The sequence below is a fragment of the Lytechinus variegatus genome, chromosome 1 (assembly GCF_018143015.1).
Source record: "Lytechinus variegatus isolate NC3 chromosome 1, Lvar_3.0, whole genome shotgun sequence".
Lineage (NCBI taxonomy): Eukaryota > Metazoa > Echinodermata > Echinoidea > Temnopleuroida > Toxopneustidae > Lytechinus > Lytechinus variegatus.
Genome location: NC_054740.1, coordinates 40,758,332 through 40,772,488, shown reverse-complemented (window position 1 = coordinate 40,772,488; position 14,157 = coordinate 40,758,332). Strand labels below are relative to the sequence as shown.

The 14,157-nt window shown below is 35.3% G+C and overlaps 2 protein-coding genes across 2 annotated transcripts; one reads left to right on the top strand and one right to left on the bottom strand.

Moving 5' to 3' along the window:
- Window positions 1–510: 510 nt before the first annotated feature.
- Window positions 511–8,248, bottom strand: LOC121414064 (spermatogenesis-associated protein 4-like). The gene is made up of 5 exons (XM_041607120.1): window positions 8,043–8,248; window positions 6,936–7,184; window positions 4,837–4,999; window positions 3,892–4,069; window positions 511–3,089 (listed from the first exon to the last, which is right to left on the bottom strand). Exons 1-5 carry the CDS (start codon window positions 8,120–8,122, stop codon window positions 2,935–2,937), a joined length of 825 nt encoding a protein of 274 aa, XP_041463054.1. The 5' UTR covers window positions 8,123–8,248; the 3' UTR covers window positions 511–2,934.
- A 178-nt stretch (window positions 8,249–8,426) lies between these two features.
- LOC121414056 (CCR4-NOT transcription complex subunit 7-like) lies at window positions 8,427–14,157 on the top strand. The gene is made up of 7 exons (XM_041607107.1): window positions 8,427–8,509; window positions 9,744–9,991; window positions 10,991–11,184; window positions 11,881–12,042; window positions 12,552–12,729; window positions 13,141–13,218; window positions 13,808–14,157. Exons 2-7 carry the CDS (start codon window positions 9,881–9,883, stop codon window positions 13,937–13,939), a joined length of 855 nt encoding a protein of 284 aa, XP_041463041.1. The 5' UTR covers window positions 8,427–8,509; window positions 9,744–9,880; the 3' UTR covers window positions 13,940–14,157.

Genomic DNA, 14,157 nt, shown 5'->3' with positions numbered 1-14,157 from the left:
TCTCATGAAGAGTTTCGTCATTGATTTTCACCGATTAACTTGCTCTAAGCCAATCAGATGCAAGGATTCCCAAATATTGGTAACGTCTGTCAATGATACTCTTCCTGAGGTGCTTTTCAGAAAACTTTCAATGTGCTCCCTGAAGCGGTAGCCCCTCCCCCTACAAGTACGTGTTATTCATCTCAACATTCTTCAAAGCTAGCAAAAGGGATGCCACCTTAGAGGAATATAAATTTTCTCTCATTGAAAGAATCTGTGGTATTCTATCATGTGTGAAAGATCAGAAAAATCAGTCAAAAGTGGGGCCCTGTATGTGTTATATCCTACACAACAATCTCTTTGAAGGCCTGTTGAACTTCTCTGTTATGATTTCATTTTGGGTTTCAAAATGTATGAAAATATACACTTTTTTCTGGATTTGGTTCTCAGCTGAATCTATACATCATATTCATGCAATCTAACTTGAGGATTTCTGTACTGTAAAAAGACACATTTTGTTGAACTTATTTGTACAGACAATTACAATTTATTATTATCATGCATGTTTTCTTGAAAGGCAATATTAACATATAATACAAACATGTCATCTCTTGAATTAATTAATTTCCTGAAATACATTTCAATACACATTAGAAGCTATTATTGCATAACATGTACATGTTAAAGGCGATGTCAAAGAAATACTGCAAAAATTTACACAATCTATAGATAAAACCCTCAGCCACATTATTCTATTTATTCCGATTTTAGTTCCTATATCCATATTATAGCAATTAATAAATGTTAATATCAGTATCATCTACACTGTACATGTTTCAATAATACAGTTATAAACTACATGTTGCAATATCAATGGCAGTTTTCAGTGCTGAAGACCCCAACTGCTATAGGAATATAAATTTAATTGTACCTACGTTTATCTCTGTTGAATTTATTCCTTCTTTAATTACATTTGGATACATTTAAGAACCTGCGTATATGCTGTTCCAACAAAAGATAAAATTTTTTTGCAAATTAGAAACAGTGGATGCTGAATTTTAGCTGAAATTAACATTGATATTGTGTTCTTAGCTGTTTGTTCTTCAAAAGTTAGCATCAATATTAAGAGATAAGTATTCAACTTCAGTCATTCACATTTTGATGGAGCAGAAAAGTATTTAAATTGCATAATTAAGAAAATATTAGTAAATCGAAATGGGAATCCAACCTTGAAAAAGAAATATATTTTTAAAAGCAGGAGAATGAGAAAGAAGAAGTAATCAAAGAATGTTTTGCTGTTCAATGATATACAAATAATGAATATTTATGAGTGCAATATGGGCAGAATACTTCATGAGGTGAAAGATGAAATGATTTATGGATCATCCATTTCATCTTTCACTGAATTAAGTATTCTGTTCATTGCACAAATGAATAGAACATTCATTATTTGGCTCATATGTTACGACACCTAAAAATAGATTCTTTTTTACATGAAATTCATGAATTTTGATGCAAATATAAATAAGATCTCTCTAGTTATCGTGTAGTATTGTATCACTGAGACTATCTGTAGTGACAAGTGGTAGGGACAATTTATCAATTTGTAAAGTACTTTATTATCAGAAATCTGTTGGTAGGGGTAAAAGAAACTTCTTCTTTGGGGGAAAGATGAAAATCTAAACATAATTAACATTATCTTATGGCCGCAGAAAGAAAAAAAAATCTTGAGTTAAACTTTTCAAAAAGATTACATTGTAGTCATTCTGAGTTACACAGCCATTATTGAGTTGCCCCAACTCTTATCACAATGACATTTTAGACAGGTTTTAATGAAATCAGTATGAAGAAAATACCAGGTGCCTCAATGAAAGTGAGATGAAAAATTAGTTCAATCGATAAATATTACTTCATAATATACATGCACGTGATCCTAAGCAGTGCATTACTATAACAAGCCATTTAATTAAATAATACATCAACAAGGATATTTACATTAATATATGAACCATCTACATTACAGTGTCAAACATTTCAGAAATCCTCTATTACTTGAACCGATTGCCTTGGCACCACAAGAGCAAATAATAAGTTAAAATGACATTTTCAATAATTCAAGTTGACAAACACCTACAATCCCACCAAATACCTGTTGGAGCCTGGCAGATTATGCTGTAACACAAATTTTAAAGACACTACACATGTGCGCAGGCTCGAGATAGTTAATGAATCACATGTAAGTGGACTGAAATTTGTCTGTCTGTTCCATTAGCTTCAAAATCTACCTAGACAGAAGGAATTCCTGAAAGTTGTTAGTAAAAATGTCAGCTCTGACAATTCAGTGAAATCCTATTTACTATTTGTATTCAACTTTTTACACTCAACTATTTCCCATCTCACTGGGTGATTTCAAGTTCAGTGTTGACCTTTTGGTGTTGGGTCAATTTTTACACGATTATAACACCAAACATAACATTAGGATGGTCCCGAAATGTCACTCACTAGTTTTTGATATGTCAATAATGTGATCTGGATCAGTTTCAAAAACTCTGAATAAGTTTTGAAGCTAGGGGAAGCAATCAAAATTCCAACACTAACACCAACACCAAGGCCAACACCGAACTTGAAATCACCCAATGTGCTACCAACGCTTACTAAGAGGATGGCATAATCTGAAATGGACATATTTATCAACAAAAAATGTAAAAATAGAATGCTCTTTGGGTGATTTTGTAATTGGATGGCACAATGGCATTGAAATGTTCTTTTCCATCAAAGCCCAATGTTCGACTGCACTCAACTTTTTTTATCTCTCTCTGCTAACAAAGCTGAACATACAGATCAGCAAACCCCCCCCAAAAAAACCCAACAAATACAACAGAATACACTTCACTTGATTTTGTGATTGGACGGCTCCAAGGCATTGAAATGTTCTTTAATAAGCCCAATGTTCCATTATGATTTTCCAGAGATTGGAGGGAGGACGTTGCTTGGCGACATGCTGGTGGGTCGGATCACCTGTTGTGTCACATGATCAAGTTGATTGACCTTGATTTCCTTGAAGTGAACGCTGGGTGATGAGGTGGTTTGCATGGGGGTTGAATTAGTGTCTGGAAGATTAAAAAAAAAACCCAAACAAATGAATTCAATGACCATAATATACATCATAGTAACCTCAATGATACTTCTTTTGAACGATTTACAAAACAGTTCAAAACTCGCCTTTGTCCAACAAATATGCAGACTTTAGTATTGTTAATTTGAAGATTATATACAGCATCTCCAAATGCTTTATACTTATAGTATTGCTATTATCATTATAATACTCAATGTTAATGAGATATATACTGATATAAGTATAAAAAAACAAAAGATTATCAGGTAATCTCTAAAGTCCACATTTCTCAATACAAACTACATCATTGATTACTTTTGCAAATCAAAACAGAAAATGAAATCAAATTTTGGTTCTGCTAGCCTGCTTCTGAGTACCAACAAAATATCACTTCAAAATAGATATATCAACTGGGTGAGGGGAGATGTGACTTCACAGTTCTTGTCAGCTTGAGCGTCGCAGACCGGTCAGAGACAAGTCGCAAGGAAAATCGGAAGGATTTGACATGTCTAATCCTTATGACTGGATCGCAAGCTCAATCCAACCCCCAGCCAATCAGACAGCAGAGTTGCATAACGCGTATTATGATAAACAACGCGCATACGCAGTAGTAAGCGCAATTTCTCAGATGCTATGCCAAAAAGCAAAAAGTGCATGCGTGAGTCGCAGATCGGATCGCAAGGTGTGCGGTGTCGAGGCTTATGACTGCCTTGCGATTCATCTCCCCTCACTAAGTCGCAAGCCAGTCGCCGACCAGTCGGGTCGTAAGGTGTGCGGTGGCCATTAAACTAACTTACTTTCTTTGATTAGGTATTCCCGCTGTGGGCTGTTCTTGGCCTGGGTGGAATGAGGTGTTTGGGGGACGGGTCTTCTCACACACTTCTGTCCTATAGTAGGTTTGATGTTGAATCGTGCAGGATCTTCTAAACGATCCTCCTGCCGATGCTGACTGTGACGCGTAATGATATCCTGAGCCTGGTCGTAAACATATTGATAATACTAATGATGTTAATAAAGCATCAATGTAGTTGACAATCCAATGGCACACAATATATTACCCTGGGCTAGGTGAAAGAGCATAAAATATAGATCAAAATTTATATTTTTACTATTTATTATTTACCTGAAAAATATTTTCATAAAGAGTAAAAAATTTACAAGCAACTTATGAAATAAAAGAAATAGGACAAGTATATCATTTTAGCATTGGGTTTGGAACAAATAAATTAAAAAGACATTTGACAAAATGCAGGCAAAATATTGTTTTTGGTTTAGCAAAATATATAGAAAATATAAGTTATCATTTTTTTCTATCTTCCACTTTATTTCTTCATAGTTTCAAATATGCTCTCGGTAATGTTTCTTCTTCCATTACAAAGACTCTTGAACATTAATAAGTGATCGCGTTTACCAGAAAGCAAAGATTATATCCTGAATTTCCAGCCTGTTCTATTCTTGGAAAAAAAGGTTTTATATTCCCCCAATAATTGTATGTCATTTTTATTGGGATCATGACCAAAACAAATCCACTAAAATAAGTTTTATTTCATATCATCCTCAACGTCACAGTTTTAAGATCCTCATTCAAATAATTAAGAAATAAAGTGGAATACTGACAAACACTATAGGGGATTAATTCATCCAAAAGAAGGCTTTTAAATTCAGGTTCAATGAAAAAAATACCACCCCACTCTGCCTGCCGACCCCGCCCACTCTTGGGTGCGGTAACTGCATGCCTATACCTTTTGCTGACATGTGATGATGTTTGGTTCCGTTTCAAACTCTGTGATCTTGAGATTTGTTCTAACTGCCATTGCAGCAGTATTCCTGGCATGTATCGGCAAGGTCTGCTGGTAGTGATGGTCCGTGAAGTCGATGTCACGGTCTAAAGCTAGACGCTTCAATCTGAGAGATTAGCATAGAAGGATAACAGATAAATTTTGAGATTGTGCCAAAAAACAATAAAAATAGAAAAGAGAAAAAATATATTGAATTCATTGTCAGAATTGACATTAACAGGACTATAGTCGAGCTAGTATGGATTTTTTTTTTTACAATTGATTCCAAGAATATTTTTTCTGCATAAACTGAGAAGTAGATCTGCAGATATTGCAAAACTTACTTCGGTAAAACCTGTGAATTTTAACTATCAATATCAAGTAACAGTAAGTCAAATCCAACACTTTGCTGTGTGAGATGTACATGAATATGTAAGAATTATGTAGAAATAAATGGAGCAAAATAAAATCCAGTTCAAAGATATTCGATCATAAATTAATCATACACAAATATGAACTAAACTTTAGTAGTTAAAGATACACTATCAATCATTTTAGAAACATGATACTGAAGAAAGCCAAGTGACCCAAAGTCAAATTCAGCATGAAACTCAAACATCCCCTTTAAAAATTACATCAAAGTTCCCTTTTATAAAAGAGAATCATGGCAATGCATGTGGCTCATCATTGGTATCTGAACAATAAGGCCAACTTTTAGCTTAGACAGGGATAAATCACCATCACCATCCAGATCATCACAATCATCACCATCACCATTTTCATCATAATGATCATCATAATCATCAATATCATCAAAATCATAATGATGATGATCATCATCATCAACAGGATCATTATCATCATCATCATCATGATCATGATCATCATCATGATTATGATCATGATGATCATGATGATGATGATCATCATCGTCAACTTCATGATCATGATCATCATAATCATCACCATCATCATCCATCATTATAATCATCATGATCACGATCATCATCATCATCATCAACTTCATGACCATGATCATCATAATCATCACTATCATCATAATCATCATCATCAGGATCATTATCATGATCATCATGATCATTATAATCATCACCATCATCATCCATCATCATAATCATCATGATCATGATCACCATCAACTTCATGATCATGATCATCATAATCATCACCATCATCATCCATGATGATGATGATCATCATCATGATCATCATCATGATCATGATGATAATGATGATGATCATCATCATGAACATGATCATCATCATCATGATGATCATGATCATCATCATCATCATCAACTTCATGATCATCATAATCATCACCATCATCATCCATCATCATGATTATGATGATCATCATGATGATCATGATTATCATGATGGTCATGATTATCATCATGATCTTTAACATCATCATCATCAACTTCATGATCATGATCATCATTATCATCACCATAATCATCCATCATGATCATGATCATCATCAGCAGCAGCATCCACGGTCATAATCATCGCCACCATCCAGGATGATTCTCATCCATCACCTCCATCTCCATCATCATCATCATGATTATCATTGTCATCATTATGATTATCAATATCATAATCATTATCGCCATCATTATCAATCATCATTTTACCATCATCAATGTTATCATTATCATTCTTATGATCACAATTATAGGATTCTAGTATAGTTATCATCATCATCATCACTAAATCATTATCATCATCAGTGACAAGGCAGCAGCAGTCATGGAACTATTAAATATCTCTTATCTTCTTCTTACCCCTTTATTTTTTTAACCCTTTGCGTTGTCTACCCTACCTTCAAATTAGATAAGCTGATAAAAGGCAATAGTTCTTGAATAACATCTATATAATAATAAAAAGTATCAATGGTGCAATATGGAAATCTCAAATTAAATAAAACATGGAAACAATTGTCATTGTCCCCCCAAATTAATTCAGCACGCAAAGAGTTAACCTATTGTTTCAATTTAATTTGCCAGATTAAAAACAGAAATTAGGGAATATCTTACTTCCGATTTGTGAGATTTGTATACAGGTACTGAACAAGCAACTCTGCAGCATCAGGTCTTGAATGAATAGTCCCATCGATCAACTGATTTGGAATATCAATATTCTTCTTCTTGAAGAAAGTACGCAACAAGGACCAGTTGCCCAATTTGCCCTGAATTCCGCTGCAGTTGTCGTAAGAGTGCATAGTGATGTCCTGGGGGTAGTACCATGAAAATATCTCGGCCACAAGGTAGCCATTTGAAAAATCTCTGTGTCGTGGAAGAGAAAATAAACAGCAAGATTAAATGTAGATCTGTGGATTACCACTTTACTAATATCGATCAATTCTGTCTATAGACACCCTATTTAATAGAATTTTTAAAATTCTGTTATTTACAGAATTTAAGATTTATGGCACATTCATTAAAAATAAATCTTCAAATCATTAAGGATTAACATCTACTGAAATTTATATGAAATATCAAAGAAATTTGTGATTAGTCTCAACTTTGTTAGCAATTAGGTGTGCAGACACTGATCAACAACGCTGATCAATTTAAAAAAAGTATAAAAAAATATTCCTCCAAAAGCAAAACAGATGGATTTTGCTGGCTCTGACCTGTGTCTCAGTCTCAGTCAGAGCATTGACTACAATTGACAATGATGAATGACATCACATTTTATTTTTTTTTCTCAATGACAATGTGTTCAGAATCTAATTTTTGTCTTTTACATTCTGAAATAGGGCCTAGATCTATTTAAAATTTCATTGGGTTTTGGAAAATTTGCCTTGTCTTTAATGCGCACAATTAATTGAACAAGAAGACAAATTTGTCTGACTTGACTTCACTAGTTTTGGCTTCTGAAATGAAGATTTTCTTAATCTTATTTCGGAAGGTAAAAACACTGACAAAACTCAAGAAAACTGAGGTCTTTCACTGACTCTGCCTGAGTCAGTGAGTGACTGACAGACAGACAGACACACTCTCACTCTCAGATCATAACCTAGTTTTGGATAAGTGTCACACTCACCCATCAGTCTCAAAAGAGACATGTCTGATTTTTATATAGGCCCCAAAGGCCTATTATTTTCCTTTGAAAAAAAAGGTCTCCAACTAAAAACTCACTTTTTGACGTTTCTGACAGGAGATGTGAGATCCAGACTTTGAATCCATTTCAAAACATCTCTCGGTAGTTTCGTTGCCATTTTGTAAATTTAACAAGTATTAATCTGATTCTGAAACTCAAAGACAGTGAAGCAACAAAGCTCACGACGCGATCGATCCCGACACAATTGGCATGAGATATGAGCCGCAGCGCAACAAGCTAGCTAGCCAGCCGGCCAGATCATACACAACAAGTACCGGGGTTCTAGGCCACCAGAGTTACCTGCTGCTTCGATATCGCCCCGATGGCCGCGCCGCGGCGCGGTGTTTCAATGAATTTGTTGACATGACTACGCTGCCGTCGATCGGGGTGGGGAGGCCGGGAGGGACGGGGGGGGGGGGGCGCGGAGGATTTGCTCACCTTTTTGAAGCGCGCCAGCTAGAGTTCGTTGGAAGAGACACTCGGGTTTGGTCGTGACTGCTGGAAGGTAATTTTTCTGAATTTTATAAGATATTTTGTCCTGAATATATGATGTTTTTGTTTTTTTAATTTGACTCATGTATATTTAGTGATAATGAAACGACGGACTCCGCTCGTACCGGTCATTTATTTTCAGTCCTTGTCGCTGCATGGGCGCACTAAAGGTAAAGCTAAGTTCGGAGACCCATGACACGGATGTGGAGACCATTGGCTCTATTGCCTTATGCGATATTTATGCACACAGGTTGAACGGGAAAATCACATTGTTGTGACAGAGTAATTCAAATTGCTTACGATTAAATCTGTGAGAATAGCACATGGAATGAAAGAGATCATGTTCATTTTTTTATTGTGTGATTGTTTCCCATCCAAAGCAAAGCATAGCCATAGCCATCTCCTTGTCGTTTATTTCCCTTTTTCTTTGTTCCTAAATTTAGTTCATATCTTCTGTTCTCCCTTTCATAATTTTCTTTTATTTCCAAACTCCTTGCTTGCTTGCTACAATGCAGAATGCTAGTTTCTTTCTTTCCTTCTTTCTTTCATTTGTTCTTTCTTTCTTTCATTTGTTCTTTCATTTTTTTGTCTTTTCTGTGTATTTTCTTTTTTTTTCTTTCTAATTTTTGCTATTTCCTTTGACCACTGGTATGACAATACACAAGATGGTGGCCTATACTGTTTCCATAAAAGAAGACCTTTCTTTCTCCTTCCTCTTTTTCCTCTTCTCATTCTTCTCTTCAATCTCTTTACTATATTTTTCATCTTTTCTGTATCTTTTTTCCTTTCAATTCTTCTTTGATCTTTCCCCAATTAATCTACTTTGTTTTAATTCTGATGTTATTTGCGATTGATTTTTTCTCTCTTTCAATAAGAAGTGCCTGTTTGAATTGAAATGTGTTGTTTATTTAATTGTCATGACTGCTTGTAGTGAATTAATGAATTCAATGAATTTCAGGGTAAAAATATGTGTCATAATGAAATCTTGAAAATGTGTTTGATCGTTCAAAGGAAAGTTTCATGTTTACTCTTGCGTGTGACACGATGCTCCTAAATCGAGGGTGGGTAAATTTTGCATTTCGATGTATCAAATGAGTTTAAGTGAAAAAAAAGATGATTTTATTTGTATGAAACTTGAGTATATTTTGAATGTGAATCCAAATTATGTGATTTCTATTAGTTTTCCAACCAACAACAATTGAAAAAAAGAATCATATTACAATATGTGTTTTTTTTATATACTACAGGGCACAGGAAAGGAACTCATTCTTGGTGAAAGCAAAGAGAATACAATGGTATAACACCGGCTGAGAAAGTTAGAGAAAGAGCCAGAAGAGTATTGAAGAGTGTGTTTTATAAAGAAGTACAGACAAGTACAGACACCATGCCAACTCAGACTAATGAACCTCACATTGTTGACGTTTGGAACACAAATTTAGAGGATGTGTTCAGGAAGATTCGCATCATCATACAGAAATACAAATATGTGGCCATGGTAATTATTACTCATTTATGTGCATTCTGTGAAATATAGAGTTTATACCTCAGTCCCACCGTCATGTGATCCATTACGAATGCCTTGATTGGCTTTCTGTAGCTGATCCCAAAATTTTTTTACCTTATCATAATTTTTTAATGATCTTTACAAAAGTCATGACTTATCTGAAATGATCACTACAATTATTTCACGATGAAGACTACATTTTCATTTGTGATGTGAATTGTGACAGTGCACTAGATATAAATTGGCAGTTTGACTGAGTTTAGAAGGGAACTTGAAGCCTACTGTACATGGACTCTCTTAATTTTGTTTCATTTTTTATACGTGCCGCCAAACAAATTGTAAATGGGGTATTTATAATGTTTTAATCAGTCACAGTGTACAGTTTTCACCCGTTGCCCTCAAGACTTATATGTATTACATACATTTGTCTTGGAGAGTGGATATATGTGCAATACACATTTTGCATGATAAGTGTGTGGTACTGGGTTGCCATGGTAACAGTATATATATGCAATAAATGAGGGAAAATTCTTTTTGAGTAAAGTTGCCAATGCTCACTGTAGTTGGGTACCACATTTCCACGATAAACAAATCAGGAAAATTGAATTTTCATTAAAATTATTTCTTTCATAAGGCTCTTATGATAGGGAAGGAGTATTAAATTAATGATATTTTTAGTATGATTTTGTTTTGATAGTGTATTTAAAGCATATCAGATCAAGAATAGATCACCAGTTAAAGTTATGTATAACGTCATTAATACATGTAGCTTTATGAAATAGCTCGACTTATTGTAAAAATTGGGTCAAACTAGTCATTAACACATTTTAGCAAAGAATATGATAAATTCAATCTACATTACTAGTATTCATGCATAATAAAGCATCACTGATGTGTTTATCTTGGCTACTTCATTCATTACAATGCTTTGTTGTTAACTAGTCTCTCTCTATACCAGTGATTCCCTTGTTGAAATCCTTATTTCACCAGGATACAGAGTTTCCTGGCGTTGTAGCCCGGCCCCTGGGCGAGTTCCGCACCAACTCCGAATATCAATACCAGCTGCATCGATGCAACGTAGACTTGCTCAAGATAATACAGCTAGGCATTACCTTCTGTGATGAACAGGGTAATTTTCCGAAGACGGGCTCAACGTTCCAGTTCAACTTCAGGTTTAATCTCAGGTAAACCATCATGATACAACAAGTCCTGTCGGGACATCAGTTTGTTGATGCAAGAACTCACCGGATACTGCATGTCATTTTGTAGAATAAAAAAAAAAGCCTGTTAATTCTTAAAAGATAATGATGAATGTAGTTGCAGTAAACACTGATTTTATGGGAAAGTCTAAAACCAAGTAATGAAATTGTCACTACATCATCGTAGGTCTAGATCAGGTACAGTTTTATATTAAGTGAGCTTTGTGGAATCATGAAATCTAAGCTTAAAATCAATCACACTAAAGATCACCAACACAGATAAGCATGTGTGGGACAGTGTATTATTAGTACTTGGTAAACGACCCAACAATATCATGCTTGTATTGGTTTGCTAATTGCTCCGCAGTAATACAATTTATTTTATTTGTATAAGGACTTGGGTGGTCATTTGATTGAGTTCTGTACAAACTCATTTTGAAGTCGTTACCACAAATGGCATTCATCTTTCACATGCCAGATGCATTTATCTTCCTATGGGATTCATGTTTATTATATAATGCCAATTTAACCTTGGGTAAACCATCAATACGCAGTGAACAAATATTTGAGGCATTTTGTCTAGTTGTAAGAACCCTCTTGATACTGCACAGCAAATCATCTGTAGAAACTTATATTACGGAGTTTTAATAATTCTGAATGCCTTTGTAATTAACTTTGCAGTGAAGACATGTACGCTAAAGATTCAATAGAGCTCCTATCTGGGTCAGGTATCCAGTTCAAGAAGCATGAAGATGAAGGAATCGAGGTTGATCACTTTGCAGAGCTTCTGATGACATCGGGAGTGGTTCTCAATGACAGTGTCAAGTGGGTCACCTTCCACAGGTAACTTGTCTATTTTTATAATCGATCAGTATACAGTCTAGGCAACATTTTGTAAGATTCTTAAAAATAATTGCAAGTCCTTTCATGAAATGCTCTCCTGCAGTATGAAAAAAAAAGATTTTCAGAAATATAGTTGCATTTCATTTATGGTTCAGTTGTACCACATTGTAGGAAGCGCTTCTCTTTCAGATGACTAAACTTTCTAAATTTGTATTGTGTTTGATGAGTAATCCCTACCTGCCAGGAAAGTTCCAAGTGCTCCTACATAGGAACATGCCATTTTGTGTGTTCCAATTGATACAAACATTTTCCTGTAGTAATGAATAGGAAGTATCAGAATATTCCTCTATTGGGGAATTTCTTAGTAATCTGTTTCTTGGTTGTCTTGTTGGCAAGTATGGTAATCATCATTAATCAATCCTTTTCATTATAAAATGAGATTAAAGGTCATTTTCACCCAGCCATGCTGAATACTATCCTGTGTTATTTCTTTTTTTTTGTCTGAGCAGTAGTTACGACTTTGCCTACCTGGTCAAGCTGATGACGGCGACCAACCTGCCTTCAGAGGAGTCAGAATTCTTTGAGCTCCTGAGGATCTTCTTCCCATGTATCTATGATGTGAAATACCTGATGAAGAGCTGTAAAGACCTCAAGGGGGGTCTTCAAGAAGTAGCTGATATCCTTCAGGTAAACACAAGGGGGGGAAAAATACAGTGGGGCTCTGGGCGAAGTTGCCCCTGAAATGACCTACAGAGCCCTGGAAAAACTAATAAAGAGCCCCTAAATTTGCCAAGGGGTTTGATATAAACAATAGTAAAATTGGGCAGGTGAGTTCAAAACATACATGTAGCAAAAAAAATCCTGGACACTGAGGCCCGTATTCTGAAATCCAGTTTAACTTGGGCAATGATCTAACTCTGGGCTAATCTTTTGCAAGCCAAAAATGTTGATCCCTTCATCATTATGTCTAATGAAACTCTTGTTACTATGTATTTACTTCGGTGTTTATCCTGTTCCTTGTTTCCTATCACTCTGTGTCAACTTATGCACAACCTGTACCTGTACCTCCATTAAAATGTTTATTCCTTCTTTTCATAGATCCAGAGGATAGGACCTCAACATCAAGCTGGCAGTGATAGCCTCCTCACTGTACAAACATTCCTTAAAATGAGAGAGGTAAGTAGGTTTTAAAATGAAACTAGTTTTATGATTTACAGACTCTCTTTTAAAAATACATGTAAAACTATGCATAGGAAGTCTGAGGTATTCAGCTACCTGACTTGAAAGTCAATGTGCGTATTATATCAAGTTTTAGTCAACCTAATTGCCATAATTCCATTTTTAGGACCAAATGTAAATACCCAGATGCTACTTGGATACTGTGGCCATGTAGCAGCAGTAAACACTGATTTGCTCCTTAACTTCATAAAAATTAATCTAAATGGCTCAAAATTACCTGTAAAACACATGGTCTTTGTACTAATGTAAAGCCTACTAACGAATGTTTATGATAATTAGTATTGAGTTATGCTGAATGTCAATATTTGTAAACCAACTTCATGGAAAAATCCAAATCAAATAAATTTGCAGTAACTTGTTGTAAGGATGCATTCTTACTCTGTTGTGATATTGTAAATTAGGTTTCATTAAGATAATAACATCAATGATGATTGTCCAGAACCCTACATGTACATCTTTATGAATGTTCACTGTAAAAAAAATGTGCATATTTATTTTAATCCTCATCTTATACTTTCTTTCCCAGTGCTATTTTGAAGATAACATTGATGATGACAAGTATTGCGGTCACCTGTATGGTCTGGGATCGGCTTACATGCAGAACGGATCGGCTTACACGGAAGAGAATAACACAGCTCCTACGACTACAGCTACGTAACCCGAGCCCCAACCACTCCCCCCTTCCCGTCCCTTTCCTCCACTTTCCCCTCCTCCTCCCTTCCTCCCCACTCCTCACAATCTAACATGACCTTTGACATTACCCAGGGTGCTTCAGTGTTTCTTCCAACGTCTTCTTGTCAGCCTTTTGTTTTCCAAACCACTTGTCTTGTTAAAGTATGAAACTAAGGATACATTTATAATGATAGCAAGGTGATG

Bases quoted from the DNA above. Each gene is read 5' to 3' on its own strand.
- LOC121414064 (XM_041607120.1), bottom strand. From the start codon at position 8,122: ATGGCAACGAAACTACCGAGAGATGTTTTGAAATGGATTCAAAGTCTG. The intron at 5,000-6,935 runs GTAAGATATTCC...CTAATCTCTCAG, and splicing joins ACAAATCTCACAAATCGGAA to ATTGAAGCGTCTAGCTTTAG. The intron at 4,070-4,836 runs GTATAGGCATGC...GTTTACGACCAG, and splicing joins TCATCACATGTCAGCAAAAG to GCTCAGGATATCATTACGCG.
- LOC121414056 (XM_041607107.1), top strand. From the start codon at position 9,881: ATGCCAACTCAGACTAATGAACCTCACATTGTTGACGTTTGGAACACA. The intron at 11,185-11,880 runs GTAAACCATCAT...TTAACTTTGCAG, and splicing joins AACTTCAGGTTTAATCTCAG to TGAAGACATGTACGCTAAAG. The intron at 12,730-13,140 runs GTAAACACAAGG...TTCTTTTCATAG, and splicing joins AAGTAGCTGATATCCTTCAG to ATCCAGAGGATAGGACCTCA.